The sequence below is a fragment of the Podarcis bocagei genome, assembly GCF_964188305.1.
Source record: "Podarcis bocagei genome assembly, chromosome: 12".
Classification (NCBI taxonomy): Eukaryota; Metazoa; Chordata; class Lepidosauria; order Squamata; family Lacertidae; genus Podarcis; species Podarcis bocagei.
The window spans coordinates 10,207,952-10,229,114 of NC_138137.1; the positions used below are offsets into that span (position 1 = coordinate 10,207,952).

Below are 21,163 nucleotides of genomic sequence, written 5' to 3' on the forward strand. Positions count from 1 at the left end.
CATTAGGTTAGGGCACTGGCATCAGCCCTGATGGTTGCAAAGCATGGACACACCATAAGATGAGAAGAGGCAGCGATTCTGAAGATAAAATTGCATATTAATGAAGCTTAATTAACTTTGCTTGGTTCCCCCACAAAGGAATGAGATCCTCTGTATTCCACTTATGACCCAGAACATTTGGTTGAAAAAGAGGCAGGTGGGGGAACTAATGCGTTTCTTCCAGCTTATGGACCTATGAGCAAAAACTCATTTTTAGATTCTCCTGTGTTGCATTTGAACTCGTGGGAGTTCAACTGATTGCTCTCTTGTATCATAATATGATCTACATATCTCAGTGGACACTCTTCTTCCACCCAATTTACTGACAGCTCTCCACTGAACAAATAACAAAATCTGAAGCACAGTAAAGAACATACTGCAATATGTCGGAGTTTAGTGAGCTATTGCTAACAAAGGTTTGGAAAACCAAGTTTAAGTTTGTGTCCGTACAGCTCTCAGAAAGTGAAAAGCAGTAAATGCTAAAATCAATTTGTAGGCATGGCATTATTAAGGATGACATCCTATAAGAGTATTCTTATAAGCACAAACCTTCAACCTATACATGCCCTTCCATCCCACAACTGTAGATTTCGTTTGACCTGAGGGCCACTGAATCCTGAACTTAAGCATCTTGTAGAAAAGTATTAAAACATATCTATTATATCTGGCTTTGGGCAGCTGAGGCTAAAGAGGTAAAGCTGTGGTGTATTCTTTGTATACAATGTACAAGAAGAACAGATTTAATTCCAATTTAATATGTATTTCCTTTAAGATCATATGTTTAATAGCACATGTAACATTGCAGCTAAAGAAGCCTCTTTGCTTCCCGTGTACAAAATTAGTAGATCCATCTCCAAATCACAGCCAGAGTTAAAATCAAAACTACGCTTTCTTTTTATTTGTGCTTCCAGAATGAGAAATTAAAACAACATGCGAACACCGAGTGCACATTGCATGCATCCCATTTCACATAGAGTTTGGATTTGATATCCCGCTTTATCACTACCATAAGGAGTCTCAAAGCGGCTAACAATCTCCTTTCCCTTCCTCCCCCACAACAAACACTCTGTGAGGTGAGTGGGGCTGAGAGACTTCAGAGAAGTGTGACTAGCCCAAGGTCACCCAGCAGCTGCAGGTGGAGGAGAGGGGAATCGAACTTGGTTCACCAGACTACGAGTCCACCGCTCTTAACCACTACACCACACTGGCTCTCATGGAAAGCGACTAATGGAACCTGTATGTTTTGTGCCCTTTTTGGCCAGGTTTCTTAAATCCATTTTACCCACTAATTATAAAAACCCTGGAGAAGTTGGCATTGCACCCACGAATGAAGGTGAGAGACGCAGCGCTAGCATATTTACTGCAGCCAGCTCAGATGCAGAACAGTCATGCAGAACACCCATCCTCTTAGCAGAGAAGCCTTCTGACAAACCCAATACAGTACTAGCTACCTGTTTTAGACAGTTTGCCGGTACTCCTGTTGCTTGATGAGCTGTCTCCTCTCGTCAGAACAGTGATTCCACCAAAACTTGCTGTCTTTGTTATGGCTGGCTTCAAATTGCGATTGGAGCTGTCCGAGTCGGTGCTGCTCCAGGGCCTCTGGTAGTCTGCCCATTTTAGCTCATTATCAGTACTGCTTTGCCGGCTGCCAGATGTCTTCCCCGTACTATCCCTGTTACCCCTACCATGCAAAAGTGGGGAGGGGAGATACAAAAACAAATGGATCAGGCCAGAATCCATTTTTGCTCAAGCTGCAGCAAATCTGAAAGAGATTTGAGGTTGGTACACACATGAGAATACACACGAGCGAAAAAGTCAGGATATTTATTGAGTGATTGGTGGGCTGTTGCAAAGGGCCGCTGGGCTGCGTTCAGCGGAGGGATAACAAGAAGTGCAAGAGGAAAAGTAGGTCAACATTTTATCTTTGCCTTTGCTGTTGTGCAGGCTTTAGCAAGAAGCCCAACAAACTTCTTTGCCGAGTTTGAACTGCAAGAGCAAATCTGAGGGCACAAAACCATTGATGCTGAAAGCACAGCAGGATGAGATGCAGCCAGATGTTTTGAACTACAACTCCCAGTCAACATGGCCAGTGATTTGGGAAGATGGGAGTTGTGGTCCACAGCATCTGGAGAGCACCACATTCCTCTGAAAGATATTTAAATAATAGTTGCATCTTCACTCTCTTTGCACAATTTAGAAGCCTATAGAATTAACACTGTGTTCTGCATTTCAGAATCACCATGCTAACAACACAACCATGCAATCAGAGAGGCAGGCCTCTTTTTTTACAGGTGTACTTTACACTTCCCTGTAGTTTGACACTTCTCCCACGAAACCTACTTTCACTTCGGTTTCAATTGATTCAAGTTCCACATACAGTCAAAAGCCCTTGCAAGAAATAATACACATAGCAGTGATAGTCCACCTCTGTACCTGAGTGCTATATGTCACTGCTAGACACCCCTAAAACCTTCCTTCCATCCTCATCTTTGTTGTCAAAAACTGCCATTCTGAGGGCCAAACGAGTTGAACCATTAAATGTGTGAATGCATTTAACGTGCTTTGTTGTTGTTTTTTAAAAATAGTAACTATTGGGGGGAGGTAATGTGGCATATTGGGTGGGGAAGGGTATTTAGCCGCTTTCTAGGTGCAGTAATTCAAATAAAATGTTTCCCCTAAAGCTACTATTTGCCCCACTTTGGTGGGAAACACAGCTCTGAGTGGAGGACATTGCATGGGAGGTCAAAGTTAAATGCCCTTTCTTGTCCGCTGCAGTCCTGCTAGGTCCCTCAGTACAGACACCAGACACATTAAATGTATTCACACATTTTACGTACTTCTCTGTTTGTCCTGGGCCAAATTGGAATTTTTCAAATATATCTTTTTTCAACTCCTTTTAGGCTATTTCACCACACACTTGTACTGAGCCCTTCAGTGGCTCTCTCTTCTTCTATAGCCCATCAAATAGATTCTTGCTGTAATCTTAAACCTCTTAATTTTGCTTTGCTATAATTATCCTTTCTTATTAAACTTTGAGTTGCCCTTTGCTCTCACCCTCTTCAGTAACCTGCCTATTTATCCACTCCTCACATAATTGCCTCGCTGCCGCCTTCAGGCCTCATGTGCTCTGTACAACTTCTACGAACATTCCCTTCGTCTATTCATATTTCCTAGTGTGACACTTATGACAATGCTCCTGGAACTCAAGCATCTATTAGTATTTCTCTGAGCTCCTTAATATAGAAGTTGTTTTCTTGAATCGTTTGTGAAGAAATCAGCAAAATATGCTCATTGAATGCAAACGGTGACTAAGTATATGGTATTGTATCCAATACCAAGCCCTCCACAAAATAGGGAGTGTGCCATTTCTCAAATTGTTACCTGGAACTTCACACTTACACATTAGAAAACAAAACTACACCCTTATCTTCAAATAGGCATATCCAGTAAACATTACAGTTCACCACATGTAGCTGAGGCTTACATTTTTGTACAGTGTTTGCTGTTTTTCAATTTGAGGCACAGAGAAGGAGACTGAATATCATATGCACCAAGTACATTCAACTCACTCAACTTAAAATAGGACCCTTTACCTCTAAAACATAATAATTAAAACTATTTTCTTCTTAAGGGTCTCATATTTGTTGCTGCCACATGCTAGCAGCAGAAGGTGCATCTCAAATCAGAGGAGAGCAGTTTTTGGTGTTTTTTTTAAATTCAGCATTGCAGTGTAATTGCCTTTTAAATACTCAGGGAAGCCTGGCTATAATTTTCCTTTTGTTAAGCACACAAATCTAGATCCAGAGATCCATCCCACTTACAGGAGGTTCCAGTGTACACAAAGAGCTCTTGTACGCATTAAGGCTGGATGACATATAACCCAAAACTGGTTTGAAGTCCATATTGTGATATCGGTTTCATAATTAAAATAAAAAAATTCCTTCCAGTAGCACCTTAAAGACCAACTAAGTTAGTTCTTGGTATGAGCTTTCGTGTGCATGCACACTTCTTCAGATACACATGCACACGAAAGCTCATGCCAAGAACTAACTTAGTTGGTCTTTAAGGTGCTACTGGAAGGAATTTTTTTATTTTGACTATGGCAGACCAACACAGTTTACCTGGCAGTATATTATGAATCATGATGTGTGCACGCACTATGCAAAAATCACAATGTAGGAAAAACCATGAAGCCACCCAGTGCTTCTACATAGCTCCATCTTTATTTCAGACATGTGATATATTGGTATATCGTGATGTTTAGCTGGCGATATATCACAATGTTAAAAACCAACCCTAGCATGCACAAGTGCTTCCCCACCACTACTGCAGACTGTTGTATGCATCTCAGTGTTCCAGCAGATGTGAAGGTTGAAGAGCAAACCCACTGCTTCCATGAGCTACCTGTGTAGAAAGTGCTTTCTAAATACAGTGGTACCTTGGTTTAAGAAGAGCTTAGTTTATGAACAACTTGGATTAAGAACGCTGCAAACCCGGAAACAGCTGTTTTGGTTTGTGAACTTTGCCTTGGAAGCAGAACATGATGAGTGTGTTCCATTTGTAAATTGAGTCCCCCGCTGCTATGGGAAAGCACGCCTTGCTTTAAGAACACTTTGGCTTAAGAATGGACTTCCAGAACGGATTAAGTTTGTAAACCAAGGTACCACTGTATTAAAAATACTAAACATAAACATAAACAAATAAAAACGGGGTAGAAGGGGGTGCAGATATGAAATCAGCACAAATCCTGGCCCGTTTCCTCTGATTTCACCAACATATTTGGAGATTTCAATAACAGATGCTGAAATTTCATGTCACCATGGTGAAATGACTCCCTAGCTACTTCTAAAACTAAAGCCTTCTCTTCCCTTTGTCCTGCCATGATCCCTAAAGTCAACTGACAGTCTCAACCACAACTGGGTAAACTATCTATGTACTAGATCCATATATAAAAAATCAACTGTGTAACTCTGTCCCTTTGGAGACTAATTTAAGACTCAATCTTGAGACGCTTCTGAAAGCTTTGCTGGATATGACGTTTCCAGGAGAGGAGCGGGGTGTGGAGGATCAATTTGGGATCTTCTGAAGATTATCTGAATATTTTCAATGGTTTCATTTAGGTTTTGTTAATGCCATAGCCCACTCTGAGGTCAAAGCTAAACATTTAAACAATACAAAATTACAAATATATCTTTAATGATCTGTATTGTGCATACCTGAAGAGCTGCCTTTTCTTAAGGGTTTCATTGCATATGCTATCCTCCAAGAGCCTGATGAAAATGAAAAGGAAACACATTTAAAAACAGGGCATTTTAAAAACTTGGATTTAACTCGATGCTTCAGCTGTTATAGCCATATTTTTTTATCATGCTCCTTTTTTAAAAATAAGACTGCAGTAAAAGACACAACAGCTTTAGTGCAGTAGCCATAAGGAAGATTTTGGACTCTCTTCTTTGATACTGATTTGTGCACACTGAAAGGCAGCCCCTTTTCTAGAAATTATTTTTGCATTGGTTGCAACATGTTTGCTATAAAAAATATATTTATGGTAGTGCATCACTCCGTAATGTGACACTAGAGTAGGCTCTGATAACATTAAGACACTCATTATTTTCCAGTAATGTAATTGCAGCCAGAATAATTCCATTTACCACAAGTCAAGAGCATTTATATATCTGAGAAAGACAGCATGAACTCTCCTCTGAAACTCAGAATATTCACATACTGTATGTTGTTCTAAGGTGAAATGGCCACCATCGGTGGCAGATTTTACCTGTCATTAAGGGTGGGAGAGATCCAGATCAAACCCTTGAGGCTGTCCATTTGTGAAGTTCCCATTTATTCCAGTGACGTTTCCTTGCACTGGAGACCTTCCTAGTGAATTCTTCCTCAGATTACCATATTTTTCGCCCTATAGGACGCAATTTTTCCCCTCCAAAAATGAAGGGGAAATCAGGGTGCGTCCTATGGGGCGAATGCAGGCTTTCACTGAAGCCTGGAGAGCGAGAGGGGTCGGTGCGCACCGACCCCTCTCGCTCTCCAGGCTTCAGGAAGCTCTGCGCAACCCTCGGGAGACCGGCTCCGAGGGTTGCGCAGAGCTGCCTGCAGTCCCCGGCTCAGCACAGCTCTGCGCGGCCATCCGGAGCGGGGCGCTAAGTCCCACCCCGCTCCGGATGGCGGCGCAGAGCTGCTGCCGTCCCGGGATCAGCGCAGCTCTGCGCGGCCACCGGGAGCCGGGGGCGAAGCCCCGCCCCGCTCCCGATGGCGGCGCAGAGCTGCCTGCAGTCCCGGGATCAGCGCAGCTCTGCGTGGCCACCGGGAGTGGGGAGCGAAGTCCCACCCCGCTCCGGATGGCGGCGCAGAGCTGCCTGCAGTCCCGGGATCAGCGCACTTCTCCCCATCGCCAGCCCCACAAGCTCGGGGGACAGTGGGGAGGCAGAGCGTGCCTTCCCACTGTTCCCCGACCTGGTTCTTCCAGCCCCGCACCTGGGGGGGGGGAATATTTTTTTTTCTTTATTCCCCCCCCCAAAAAAAAACTAGGTGCGTCCTATGGGCTGGAGCGTCCTATGGGGCGCAAAATACGGTAATTAGTGGAATGAGAGAAGAGTCATTTGGATTTTCTAATTCAGTCACTATGATGTCTTGTGACAGCCTTGGATATTCGGTAAAACTAGTTACATTTCCCCAGTGTGTGTGTGTGTGTGCATGATTTGGTTTGTTTTTAATCACTAATATAATATGTAACACACCTAAGAAATTAGTGACTTAAGTGCATCTCATCAATTTAATGATATATCATTTTAATACCCCTTCACTTATATTTAAACTGAAAACCTCTGCCAAATGCTATGTATTCCTCTGCTCTAATGTTTGCATATACTTGCTAACCTGCATGTTGAACTTATTAAAAAGTGGCAATATGAGTTCATCACATAAAATCAGGAAATTAAGAGGTCGGCTAATAGACATAGAAAAAACAGTGTTTGCTAGGTCAGGCAAACTCGGCCTGTTTTGGGACTACAACTCCCATCATCCCTAGCTAATAGGACCAGTGGTCAGGGATGATGGGAACTGTAGTCTCAAAACATCTGGAAGGCCGAGTTTGCCTATGCCTGATATACTCCATGCTAGCTACTTTAAGTTGGGACAAATTAACTGATCCCTCAGCCAAAGTAGCATTAGAATACAAATTGAGGCTATTAAAACATACTGACTTGGGTCCAGATTTCACCTCCCATGAATAGAAGGAATCTGTGGAAGGCTCCTGATCTATTGGAGGAATCCCACTGAGAGAAAAGGGTGAAGAAGTAATTTTCATTTGTTCCCCCCCCCCCATGAAGATCCTATGACCACCCCCTAATCTCTTCCAGGAGGCAGCACAGAAGGCTGCAGGAGAAAGGCTTTTAATACCAGTGGGATCATTCTGAGCTGAACTCCACAACCGTTGCTTGAGACCCAGGTCATAGGAGGAATGCCTCTCCCATTACTTGCCAACACATGCCTTAAATTCTGCTGATAATTTCATTATTTAACCACAGCAAATTCCAAGGCGACTTGTAGAATGGCCTTTTTGGGTTATGGAACTCCCTTCCATTAGAGATACATTTGTATCTCATGTTGACATCTTTTTGACGGCTCTTAAAAGCATATCTGTTTCATCTGGCTTTGGGGGACGTAAGAGTTAGTTGGACAGTTCCCCTTTATTGTGACTTTGGCGTTGCTGCTATTTTGTGGCTGACCTGTGAATTAGATCATTTTGTGGCTTATGCTGTTTTTTCACTGCAGTATTTGCATACTACCTTGAGAACTCAAGTTGAAGGCCTGTCTAAAATATGCCAAACAAGTAAATAACCCAAAATATATACAATGCATATGCACATTTTTACCTGTTATCCAGAAAAATGTTTTCTTGGGAGCAAACTGACTGGAAGACAAAACAAATAAACAAATAAAAAAACATTTTGGTTGGTAAACAAGGTAACCCTCACATCCGACTTTTCCAGGTTGAAACCAGAATTACTTTCCACATTCATGCATCATGGATACAATGAATGCTCAAACGATTGTTAGCAAGGAATGTTTTTGTGGGGGTAACCACATCAATATTTCTTATCTCAGAAGAGTTCAGAGGAGTACAGGTTTCAGATATTTTTTGAGAAGTATAGGAAGTGCTTAAGCAACAATCCCAAAACAAAGATATCTAGAAGTGCTTAAAACCTGCTGAAATCAGAGGAACAGGTATGTTGCAACTAATTTATCAGTTTCAGTGGGGCATAAGAACAGCTAACTTCTTGACTTGAGCCAAGAAGTCAATGAGAGACAAATGGAAGGAAAATACGCTGAGCTAATAAAACACAGAGTGAGTGAAGCTGAAGCAGGTAGAATAGTTTTAAATCCTGCATGGTTCAATTATAAGAAACAAATTTAAGAAAGCTAACGGTACTTTAACGTGACCTGGATGGAAAATAATTTGACAAAAAATAAATTCCATTGCCAAGAACCTATCATTTTAATGTTGTTTGAATCCATGAATTATTCTCATTGCCTTTGACTCTGCATTTCCCATTTGTTTTTTGTTCATAATGAGCACAACAGATGTTTTCGGAAATAAAGAAAAAAACCCCAGCCAAACTTGCAGTGAATTTAAACAAAATAAGTGAAAATGAATAAGAGACAGAGAGCGAGAGAAGCAAGGAATAGATCAGGTCCATTGCTTCCACAACTATGAAACTGCAGATGATTCAAATCGCATCATAAGCCACATCAAATTCTAGTGCTATGAAAGTCCAGATACTGTGTACATTTTCATTTTTTTTAACAGGATGTTCAGAAAGGGGCTTCCGAAAACTGTTGTGATAAATCACAGACATCCATGTTCATTTCTAGTTTTCTCTCGTGAAATACATATGGCTGAAGCATTTTGCATAAACTCAGCTGCTGCTTGGCTGAGGCCAAGGAGGCTGTGGCAATTTACAGTAACAGATATTTCATTTACAAGCTGTAATAGTGATGATGATCCCAAGCCCCAATGTAATAATACAGGGTCTGACTCATTAAAACTTTCGTTTGCTGTTCTGCGTCGATCGCACAAATTTCACACAAGAAAACAAGGCTGTAAGGACACATAGTTTACAGCATGGAGAGAACAACAAATATGTTCATGTGGGAAAAAACCCCAATACTTTCCCCCATTTTGCTGCTTTACTTATCTTAAGCTGCCCATTTCGTTTAATTAACTAATTTGTATTCCCTAAGACGAAACAAAAACATGCAATATAGTTCTCCACCTTTGACGGCATTCATTTCCAGAGAGGCCATAGTTTTGTTGTCAGTTGTGTAAATGTATTAGTGCCTCGTCTGTGTTTCTGCACTACATGCTGGATGTAAAAATCGGCTCAGAAATCTGTGTCAGAGAAGCCTAGAAGAGCTCAGATGTGCATATGCGTTCAAGTTTGCGGAGGGAACATCGCTTATGAAAATTGCTGTTGATCAGGTGAGGAATAAGGGTAAACAGCACTAAATAGTTATTGAAAAGTGTAAGATGACTGTTACCTCTTCAGTATCTTGAAGGGTATCGGTGTGATCAGCATTACAGTCTTATGGATAAACTCTCAATAATAGCTCCGTTCATCTTCCATGCTGCAGAAGCTGGCACGAGGCCATGCCATCTCCTGGAATATGCATTTATCAGTGCTGATGTGGGTCTCCGTGGCACAAAAGACAGACACAGTTTATTACATTACCCTTGCTGTTGTTGTCTTTAAGAAAGAAAGAGCTGACAAGCTTTAGGGGAAGCAAGTTAGCTATTATCATGTTGAGTTTCACTTTGCTCTTTTATATGCAACGCTCCATTTGCTTAATGCTTGTGCTATCATAGCATAGCAATTGCTAACACTACCTTTAAATGTTTCACTTGCCCGCCAATCGCAAATTTAAAGGAATGCAGGACAAAAAACCTCTGTATGCAAATGCATAAATGCATTTGCTTAAAGTCCCGCTGAACTATCTCTACATGCTGAAAACGTCCTACAATCCCCCATGAGAAGTCTTTTCTTCTGACACTAATTTCCCATTTCCCTCCCAATCCATAGTGTTAATATTTCTGGAAGTCGTGTAAGCTATTTTATCTGTAATCAAGTGCTTCGTTAACATAACCTTGTGAAACTATTTGAATGGCTTAAGAAGAGCTTGGGCGGGGGTGGCGCAGACAATAAACAGGGGCTATGTAGAAAGCACTGTGGATAAAGAACTCATTTTGGACCTGGGGTTCAGGTGGCCTTCAACTATAGCTTAAGTAAGCAATTCCCTGTTCAGTTAGTCATTCTCTCCCCCTTTCCCTAATATTATTACCACTGTATGAAGGAGAGGATAGGGGGAAGCCTCTTCCTCCACGTCCCAGTTACTATCCTTTGGGCCACCCCATGCTCTGCAGTCTGAATAGCTGTGTCAGGAAACCTGCTATACTTGAACAGGTGCCCTATGGGACTTAGAACCCTGATCTTGTAGGATCCTACCTTACATTGGGAGTCTATCTGTTACTACCCACCACAGAAGGTCAGCCCCAATACTTTGGCAATGGGGGCATGGGTGATGGTGGCATGTTGGCCCCCTACGACTTGTGCAGTAGTAGCCACATGGGGGGAAACAACAGAAAAGTGCTTATATGTATCATAAAAATCAAGATTCTGAACTTGCAGCTATCACAAATCTAGAGGTAATGATTTAAAAAAATTATTACCTGGATCCAGACTTAGCTGGATCCCACCAAAATCGATGAATCAAGTTGGCCATGGCTTAAACTCCATTGATTTCAGTGAGGCTTAAGCACAACCCTCTAATATGTTTATTATGGTACAGTGGTGCCTCGCAAGACGAAAAGAATCCGTTCTGTGATTCTCTTCGTCTAGCGGTATTTTCGTCTTGCGAAGCAAGCCCATTGACGGATTAGCGGATTAGCGCTATTAGCGGCTTTTAGCGGCTTATCTGCTGATCGGATCAGCTGATAAGCGGCTTAGCGGCTTAGAAAAAAGGGGGGAGGAGGAAAAAAACCAGCAGGAACTCGCAAGACATTGTCGTCTTGCGAAGCAAGCCCATAGGAAATTCGTTTTGCGAAGCACCTCCAAAACGGAAAACTCTTTCGTCTAGCGAGTTTTCCGTCTTGCGAGGCATTCGTCTTGCGGGGCACCACTGTATATAGTGTGTGTGTGTATGTGTCTGTCTGTCTGTCTGTCTGTCTGTCTGTCTGTCTGTCTATCTATCTATCTATCTATCTATCTATCTATCTATCTATCTGAATGAAACTGGGACAAGGTGGGTTGCCAGAATGGTATGGATATCTCTGCTCCAAACTCACAAATAAGTAGCCTCCCCCTCCTCCCCCTTTGCTTTCTCTTCTTTTCCCTTTGTGCATGGTCTCTCTCTCTCTTTCTGACTTGAACCTTCCTTCTTCTGGAGACCACATTCACTCATATTACTTAACTGAACTGTGTTTTAAATCGTTCATGTGACTGCTCCATTACTCTGCTCAAGGTATGTATTTATTCACAAAAAATCCTAAACAACATCGAATCATTACATGTTTGATTAAACAAAATAAATAGATAATTTCATGGAGGATTGGTCTGTCAATGGATACTGCATGAGAAGTAATGGTGGGCACTCCATGATAAAATGTAGCATCCTTCTGAAAGAAGGCCATGTCTGGATGCTGCCCTCAAATGTGACTATTGATTAACAAAACCAAGACTGGCCAGTACAGCAAGGTTCCTATGGAAACAATGGGAATAGATCTTATTAATGTTGCCTTCTAATAGTGCTGTGGTGATGTGCCATGGCTGTAAACTTAAGCAATAATAGCAGAGTAGTAAAGGCTTTCCTTAAGGGGTATTGAAGCGTTACATATTTAGAAAATAAATTTACACATTCTGTGATAGGACATTCATGAGAAACATGTGCAAGCAACCAGACTGCTACTCTTGCCTATTTCCCTCCTTGCAAAAGAGTGTCCTTTGTATGTTTCTTCTGCAGTTCTTCCATCACCCACCCCTGTATCTTCTGTTTAGCAACCCAAGCCTCTCTGTTTACACAGCTGCCAATCTGTTCAATTTGCTCCTGACAGCATCTGCTTGTAGTGATGCCAAAGCAGATATTTGAGGCGTATCAGAAGGGTGGGGACAGCATAAATTAAACACAATTTATAATTAAAAAAAACAAGGGACGTTGCTACGGTGGTGTTATTCATGTTCATAATTTATTCATTGCAAATTTCCAATTAAAATGAAATGAAAAAGCTGCTGTATGTAATTTCTGCTCTGCTGTCCTTAATCGAGATCTCTCACTGCCAGTTTCAGGGTCTATATTGGCAAATGTAATATAAATACAGGGCAGGACTTTTCTTTCAGCCGGAACTCGCTGGAACTCAGTTCCAGCACAAGGGAGTTGTTCATGGTGAGCTACCGCACCTCTTTTTCTAGGAAAAAAGCACGGATACAGGGTCATATATATTTAGCAAACATGGACACTTTAGCACAGCTATCTAATGGTTATTGATTCCTTTCATCATCCCCGTGGTGGGTTGGAGCTGGAACAAGAGCTGTATATTTGCATCCATGAAGTGTGAACTTTTGCAACTGGTATATCCAGATTGCCTGGAGATGTCCCAGATTGCAGGTACTCCCCTTCTCAACGCCACACCTAGACCAGATTTTGTTCTTGGTGGGGTTTATTTAAAAAAGGGAGTTTAGAAAAGTTATTGTTGTGGGTTAAAACATTCAGACATGGGCAGCTACAGTTGTGAACCTCATCTCTGCAAATATACTGCAGTTTGTAGAAGTTTGCTTTGGATAATACCTAATGGATGCAGTAATTATTAATTGTTTAAAATCTAGAAAGTCGAGAAATCCAAAGAGATACTATCCTATCCTATTAAAATATCTACTCTGTACTCTACAGCAAAACAGATTTCATATAGAACTGGAGGGAGGGGGACTGACCAACAAACAGGTGCCTGTAATGGGTGGAACTTGTCCCATACTTAAGCACCAAATGAAGAGTTTCTTCTCCGAAGCAGGAGAAATGGCAGTAGAGAGACAGAACGTAGATGACTTGGGAAAGGCGTGAATGTCATGTGGTCATACACAGCTGTACATTTCACAGAGTCAGACCATTAGTTCAAATAGCCCAAGATTGTTTTCTCTCCAGCACTTGATGCTTCTGGGTTGTATTGAAGTACCGCATTTTTCGCTCTATAAGACGCACTCTTCCCCTCCTAAAAAGTAAGGGGAAATATGTGTGCGTCTTATGGAGTGAATGCAGGCAGGAGGCTCTGCTCAGTGCTCCCTTTAAAGAGCCCCGTGGAGCGTGGGAAAAGCCCCCAAGAGCCGCACACACGCTCCGCACGCCCTTTAAAGGGAGCGCGGCTCTCGGGGGAGTCTTCCTCCCGCTGCCCGGGAGAGGCTGCGCACGGCTATCCCATAAGCCAGGACAGCAAGAGGCTATCCCAGAAGCCAGATCCCTCTTGCTGTTCTGGCTTCTGGGATTCAGAATATTTTTTTTCTTGTTTTCCTCCTCCAAAAACTAGGTGCATCTTATGGTCTGGTGCGTCTTATAGAGCGAAAAATACGGTAAGTCATTGTATGAATGGAATAACTTCTGCTTGCGCAATGGATTTTCCCTCCCCTCTCCTTCCCTTGCATCCCCCCCACAACTTCAGATCTGCTCTGGTTCCCCTCACCCTAACCATCCAGAACCGGTAAAGGGAAATTCTGTTGTGCAAGCAGAACTCATTCTGCTCATGCAAATTCTTAGTTTGATTCACTCCTGAACATTTATCTGGAAATGTGGACTGGACTTTGGGCTGTTTGCATGCAGAGCATGTGCTCCACCACTGAGTTACCAAAATATGGCTTGCGACTTGAGACAGGTATTAGAGAACACAGATATCTGACAGCATTGTGATCCCCCTTTTTATATTTTGTTAGTCTTCGGTTTTATGTTCCTGTTAATGAAGGATGGAGGCAGCTACCCCCTCCCTCAGATGATGTATGAAAAATGCTACTTCTCAGGCAGTGAAATTTGATTGGACTTCCATATCCCTTTCCTCACTGCCTCTGCAGCATACAGCATGAGAAGAGGTGACGCACCAGCTGAAAACAGTAGTAACAGTAGCATAATTAATCTAATTTGCTCAACTGCATATTTGATTTGCATAATATACAATGCTCTGTTTTGGGAGATTCAGAAATGGCAGCCCTAGTTATAAGATTTAATTCACCTCTAATTTGAATAGCATGACATCATGTGATCATTCATTACATTGGAGGGGGCAATTTTAATTTGTAAACATGTTTCTAATGTGGCATATTAGATTCAAATCAGCATGGCAGCCCAACTTTCACAAAAGGAAAGGGAATGCCACAGCTACAATATACTTTATTAAATACCTTTTCTAAACCTACTACAATATTCATTTATCCCTCACAGAAGGGTTGTAAAGAATTATTGCTTTGACAATACTTTTATATTGAATTTTTACAAAGGTGTAATTGGTTACCGTAGCTATACGTTTGGGCTGCCTAAGATTAAAATGTTTGTGCTCTTACCTGGTAGGCTGAAAAAATGTTTTTGCTTTAGTTTATACCTAAATGAATAAATATTTGTACAATGATGGTGGGATTGGCTTACTTTACTGCACACTTTGAACAAAAACCCCCAAAAGCTATCCTGATAGTTATTGATGTGTTGTTGAAATGGGATTAGTTTGATTTAATAATCAACTGAATGTATAAGAGACTGGAGGAGAAGTATCTGCAATGCTAATCTTGAAAAATATCTAGTCACAATTTCATCATTTTCACAGGCTAAAATAGACCAAGCTGCTCTCTTGATTCTACTGAATGGAAAATCCCAAATGCCTATTAAATGCCTAGTATTATCTTCTACTCTCAATCATAGTAACTGAAAAACTCAGTGCCTGCCTCTCATTTAAAAATCGAAAACTGGACTAAGGCACCAACTCAGCAGTTCAAATTGGATTCAATAAATAGTTCAAAAAACAATCAGAATAAATCTGGACCAAAAAATAATTCAACGAAGTTTTAGGATAAACGCGGGCCAAAATTTCCCAACTAGGAAAACACATTGCAGCAAAAATATAACTGCAAGAAAGAGATTTAATTTGGGTTTTAATTTTTCTGATGCCCAATCTGTGACCTTTTAGCATGTACTATCATTTGAAAGCACATAGGTACAAAAGAAAAGGACTCTTATAAGAAGTAGTGCTTGGGCATCAGAATGTTTAAGGCAAAAAGTATTTAGTTATCAACACCATGCTCTAAGCAACTGAGTTGGGCAGAAGTCTGGAGAAAAGTGGACTGGAGAAGGTGATTTTGAGAAGACAAATGGGAGGAAAGAGTTAAGCAGCCTTCCACTCAGCTCAGCTTTCCTCTGCTCAAAAACAAACTTCTTATGCTTTTCATTTTCATTAAAATAATGAACATTTGGGAGACTTTAAGTTTTCACCTGAGTAACAACTAGCTTGGGTCTCAAGCTGAAATTATATGACACAACCAAACTCTTAAGTACATAGGAGGCAGCCTCATACCAGAACCAAACTATTTGTCTGTCTAGCCTAGTATTTCAAACTATGGGAAGGCTTGGGGGTGAGGGCTTGGGGGGCATCAAATGTTTGCCTTGCTCCCCCTGCCATGTGACAAAACAGTGGCCCATCAGTTCCATGTTGAAGTACTCTTCTGGCCCACTTGGCATGAGAAGTTGGACCACCCTGATCTAGACCTATTTCAATCTGGGTTCATGTCTGGTTTGGGGACTGAAATACCTTTGGTTGCTTGGTACAGAATCTACACTAGGAACCAGAGAGGTAGGACATTTCTCTTTTGCTCCTGCTGAACATATTAGTGGCATTCAGTACCATTGGCCATGGCATCCTTCTGAACTATCTGACAGAGATGGGTTTGAAGGTTACTACTTTGCAGTGGTTCCAGTTCTTCCCCAGGGGTTGGTTCCAGAAGATGGTGATGGGAGTTATTCCGTTTGGTACCTTGGTCACTGGTGTACTATATGGTGTCAGCCAGGGACTGATTCTGTCCCTCACCGAGAATGGTAGTCTGAAAGTCTGGGCTGCATTTTCACTGAAATATGAATGATACACAGCCCCTTTTCTCTTTTTCATCTAATATCAATGAAGCAGTTGCAGTTCTGAACTGGTACCTGAAGGAGGCAGTGGGTTGGATGGGAGCTAAAAAAATACAAAACTGCAGTTTGGATTGACAAGATGTATCTGCTCCTGATCAGGAAGAAGATTATGGAAGAGGGTTTTAGCCTTTTATGGATGGGGTTTGACTTGCCATGAAAAATTAGGTTCACAGCTTAGGAACACTTATGGAAGTTCAGGGGGCAGGTGTTCCAGGGGTGCTTTGCTGAGCTTTGGCTGCAGTGTGAGTTGTACTCATTCCTGAGGAATCAGACTTGTTTACATTAATGCGTGCCTTAGTTGCATCAAGGTTGGATTACTGCAATGGGGATGGGTAGCTGTCCTTCTGAAGAGTCTTTTGATCCATTGTAAGCTAATATTCAACAGGAACTTAGCCTTAGAAACTAGATTCAGTCCAACACCAGCTCCCAAAATATTTCTGAAGCCACCCTTCCACCAAAACTGCCCTTCCTATTTTTTTAAATGCTTGTTCATTTGAGATTACTTTTTGGACTGAGCTTTCAACATCCACAAATGATGGCATGATCTGCAAGGGTGCATACAGATATGCCTAAAAATAGGAGCTCATTGAGGGGACTTTTTCTGCAGGGACAATTCATGCTGCAATTAAAAACGTATCGGCTTCTGCTTGAGATATTTCTCCCGTTTTTAGATAGTCTGTCAGTTTTGCTTTCTTTCTTTCTTTCTTTTTAGTTTAAGTACAACTTATGCATTCATTAAATTAAAAGTTCATAAAGCATTTTCATTTTCTTTAAGTTGCAAAACTGTTCAAAGGGTGGGCAGAGGATCTTGAAACCAAAGATCTCAGCCAATGAGCATAGGAGAGTTGGCCTCTGCTTCCAACTTACAGAACTGCTGCCTCAATGTCAGCCCTAGAAAGGAACAGTCATATCTGGCAGAAACATGGTAAGTGAAGTACCTCGTGGCATTTATCCTAAGACTGTTGTAAGATGATGGATTTATATATTCCCCCAAAATGGCTGCTAGATCACACGTTTACTATTCCACACTCCCATTTGAATAGTTCTAACAACGTTTTTTAAAAAACACTCCTGGATCAATGAAACAAGATGGTGGATGAAAATGTGTATTTAAATCCATGTTCTGCATCTGGGTGTTACAGAATGACTCCTATGCACTAAGATTTAAAAATTAAAGGAAACCAAGTTCAGCACGCCTGCCCTATTGGAACTAATCTTATCTAATAACTCTTCTATCATTTCAGTTTCCGTCCTCCTAAAAAAAAGGGCAAAAAATAAATAAATCCATAATCAAACTTTCCCCCCTCTCGCTCAATTCACACCCGCCACTGTCTGCTGCCACAAAGTGCAATCTTGCCACAGTGTCAGAGTGGGAGGATCCTGACTGACTACTGATAAAGATATGGCACTAAAGAGGCAATTAAAACAACTACTCACATCTTGTGCAAATATTCTCTCCCTCACCCTCTGATACTCCTCTTCTCTCTCTTCAATTGATTTACTTCGTCTGTCATCTCTAAATGGATGAATTCTGTTTTGCTGAGCATAAAAAAAAACCAGGAGGATTATATAAGTTGAGCTGCTAAAAACTGCAGTTAAGTAACTGTCAGCCGAGAATAATAAATGTTCACTTAAACAAATGAGGCACGAGAATGATTGTGTTGTCTCATTGCTAAAGTGGCATGCGACTCACGGTGTTATGCTATGCACCTTACAGCATCAATCTAGATGCTCCTGGAATGTTTCTGCTTTGCGTTGGCTTGGTGGGTTCTTCTCTTTGATCATATGAAGTTGCCTTATACTCAGCCACACTGTTGGTCCATCTAGATCAGTCCTATCTGCTCTATCAGACAACACTCCAAGGTCTTTGGCATGCCTTGATTTACTGCATTGCTTTTATTTTTCATAGTTAGCTACACTGGGAACATGTGTGTACTCAAGGTGTACTGGATAATAATTTAAATTAGTGTTCCCCAACCTTGGGTCTCCTGCTGGTTTTGGACTACAACACTCATCATCCCTAGCTAGCAAGACCAGTGGTCAGGGATGATGGGAACTGTAGTCCGAAAACAGTTGGAAAATACTGGTTTAAATGATGTTTTAGCCCCCTCTTGCTTTCTGAGACCTTGTCAGCTGGAATTGCCAGGTATTGAACCCAGGAACTTCTGTTTGCAAAGTATGCATTCTACCACTGAGCTCTTCTGTATAAGAAGAGATGAGGTACCATGATTGATTTGGAAATCAATCTGCAATCTAGAGTAGAGGTGTGTTGGCTCCTTCCACTCAGGATGCTCCCAGCTAGTCGGGGAGGGAAAGCACATTTGTCAAACTTCCCTTGTTAATTTATTGAAGCAGCAGCAGCAGCTATCAAATCAAGTGAAGGAAAAGAACGTGGAAAGGCGAGTGATATCAAAGGCTGAAAAAGCCTCACAGATGAGGAGAAATGATTCTGAGAATATTGTGCACAAGAGTTCTAATCATTTCTGTAGTAATCCTTAGGCTGTTACCGTCAACTGGAGAGGAAATGCAGACTTTCATTGCAGTGAAGTCCAGAAAGCAATAAAACATGTTAAGGTGCTTAATGGGGAAGATATTGCCCTGTACAAAGCTTCATATCTGCTGTTAGCCTGCAGCTGCAATTCTCTCGCCTTCCTCCTTTAACTGCGCTGTATCTTCCCTCCGCTCCTTTACCTTCCTTGCTTGCAATCTGTGCTCCCTAAACCCTTCTTCTCCATTTCTGAAAACCAGCTGTGTTACCATGTACAGCAACAAACTGCAGAAGAAAAATGGGAAAAGAAACAGTATCTTTTGTAGGAGGCGGAGAGATGCTCTCTGGTGTCAAGGGGCTGGATTTACCCAAAAAATAAACGAGAACATACACATTAGCTTACCTTCGCGAATTTTCCTTTTAAAAACTCCTTCAGAATCAAAAACCCTTTTCAATTCTTCCTTTTTTAAAATGTTCTTTTGAATTAAAACCTTCACTTCCATCACAGGTTTATTCCCGCCCCCAAAAGTATGTTAAACTACCTAGCATTCATATATTAGCATGTTTCATAAGGCTATCTTTAGTGGTGCAGGAGGACACAACAAGCAGCACACAGAAGGGGAGATTTCTGCCACATACATGCAAAAACAAGCAAACAAGTTCCATTTATGATAAAGGGGGTGGTCCTGAATCTTTCAATCATTTGTTTGTTTGCTATTTCATGACATTTATACACTGATTGATTGGGGGGGGGGAGACCTCAAAGAAGTTTACAAAGAAAACCCCCCCTCCGCAAGTGAAAAATCATGTATTGATGGTTGCAAAGTCAATCTGGTCTCGTCGTAACATTTTACCTGTTGATGGCTGTTATTAGTCCGTATTAATCTCTAACCAGCTTGGCATGACTCTAGAAGTTTGGAAGAAGTCCCACAGAGACACAAAGACATTTGCCAAAGCGCAGCTGACAAAAGTTTCCCCCAATGGGCTTCGGGGGGCCTTTTGAACATTCCAAATCACTCTTCAGCATGCAGCATGTCCTGTGCCAAGCAAAACTGCCCATGCAAACTGCCACTGCTGAAGCAAACACACTTATGGCCGATGCTATTCCACTGTGTGCCAAAAACAGGGGAGCAGGAGAGGAAGGTGAGCAGGAAGGAAAAGCAGCAGCAGTAGCAGTAGTAGTAGTAGTAGCAGCAGCAGCAGCAGCATAAACAACAACAAAGGAACATCAAAAACACCAGTCAGCCCACTTCCAAAAAGAAAAAAAGGAAATAAAAAAATGAATTTCAGCAACTCTCGAACCGAGAACCAACCTGATTGTCTTCTTTATCAATACTAGAGTTATCTCGCTTCAAGATAAATCGCTTCTGGGAATCTTCACCTTTTTCATCTTTTAAATGTTCAGAAAACCTTTGCTCTGGTCTGCCAGCAAAGTAAAACATATCAATAAAAAATCTATTTTGTTTTGCTTTGAATTTGTCAGCACTTTTTTTTAAAAAAAAAATGGAGGCATTTAGTGCAACAGTTGAGGCTGCTGATGTTGGTAACAATATGTAGCATCTGTTCAAATGCTGCTGTTATTGCTATAAATATATTTTGCTGTTGTGTGCATTGCAAGGTGAATTTGAATGATCAGCCTGTGCAGTCTGCTTGCAGCGACTGAATAATAAGAAAGCAAGCCAGCAAACAATATATTAATTGACTTTTCCAGTTATCATGACCTCCAGCAATGCTGCAAGTTAATAAAGTCTTATACAGAATGAAAAGGAAAGACAAATTTGATGGGGGTCTTCTACATAACTTCTCATAATACATTGAATTGGTGAACTGTGCCAGGGGAAGGGTCCAGTAGTATTTTCTTTAAACAAACAATTATCCAACAGTTGGGAAATTGGGGAGGGGAGATCAACGTTGTCACATTGTATTGATTTGCCAATTGATTTAAAATCCATCCAGATGGTTATTAAATGGCCAGACATTACCAGCTGACGACTTCACATTTCTAGGTTCAGAGACTGAAGTAAATTGTTCTGTGCTCTGCTATGACATTGTTTAAAAAGGATATGGAGAAACGTGTCTCTTTACATTGAGCTAACAATTGACATAATTGCAGACTTAGGGAACGTTTTAATCTCCAGGACACTGTCTGTCATTAGCACCCCAGATTTTGCATTTTTCTGCCAGAGCAGCAAGTTGGGTTTGAAAAGTACAGAATCGCATGTTGTCACATAACGTGTGCGTTGTTAATTCAGGAGCATTTATAAAATGGAAGGAAAAGTGTGAACAGAAGGATTCTTTCTCTGCTCAGTGCACATGTGTTACTTCCACAAGCATTCACAGGAGACAGACAGGACTGTCAAGGAAGAACTGAGAACCTGAGTATCATCAACAGCACAGTAATGGATCCAATCTGTGCACAGATCT

At 41.4% G+C, this 21,163-nt stretch overlaps 1 protein-coding gene across 21 annotated transcripts in view; it reads right to left on the reverse strand.

The window, feature by feature from the left end:
• ARPP21 (cAMP regulated phosphoprotein 21) overlaps positions 1-21,163 on the reverse strand; it is a 248,662-nt gene that overhangs the window by 63,913 nt on the left and 163,586 nt on the right. For 17 of the 21 annotated variants that reach the window (XM_081164496.1, XM_081164497.1, XM_081164480.1 and 14 more), the window contains 5 exons: positions 20,053-20,161; positions 17,689-17,790; positions 7,926-7,963; positions 5,256-5,309; positions 1,488-1,720 (listed from right to left, as the gene is read on the reverse strand). In XM_081164496.1, the coding sequence (XP_081020622.1) occupies positions 1,488-1,720; positions 5,256-5,309; positions 7,926-7,963; positions 17,689-17,790; positions 20,053-20,161 (536 nt within the window). The remainder of the gene's footprint in view (positions 1-1,487; positions 1,721-5,255; positions 5,310-7,925; positions 7,964-17,688; positions 17,791-20,052; positions 20,162-21,163) is intronic. The other 4 variants (XM_081164491.1, XM_081164486.1, XM_081164487.1 and 1 more) reach the window with 3 other exon arrangements.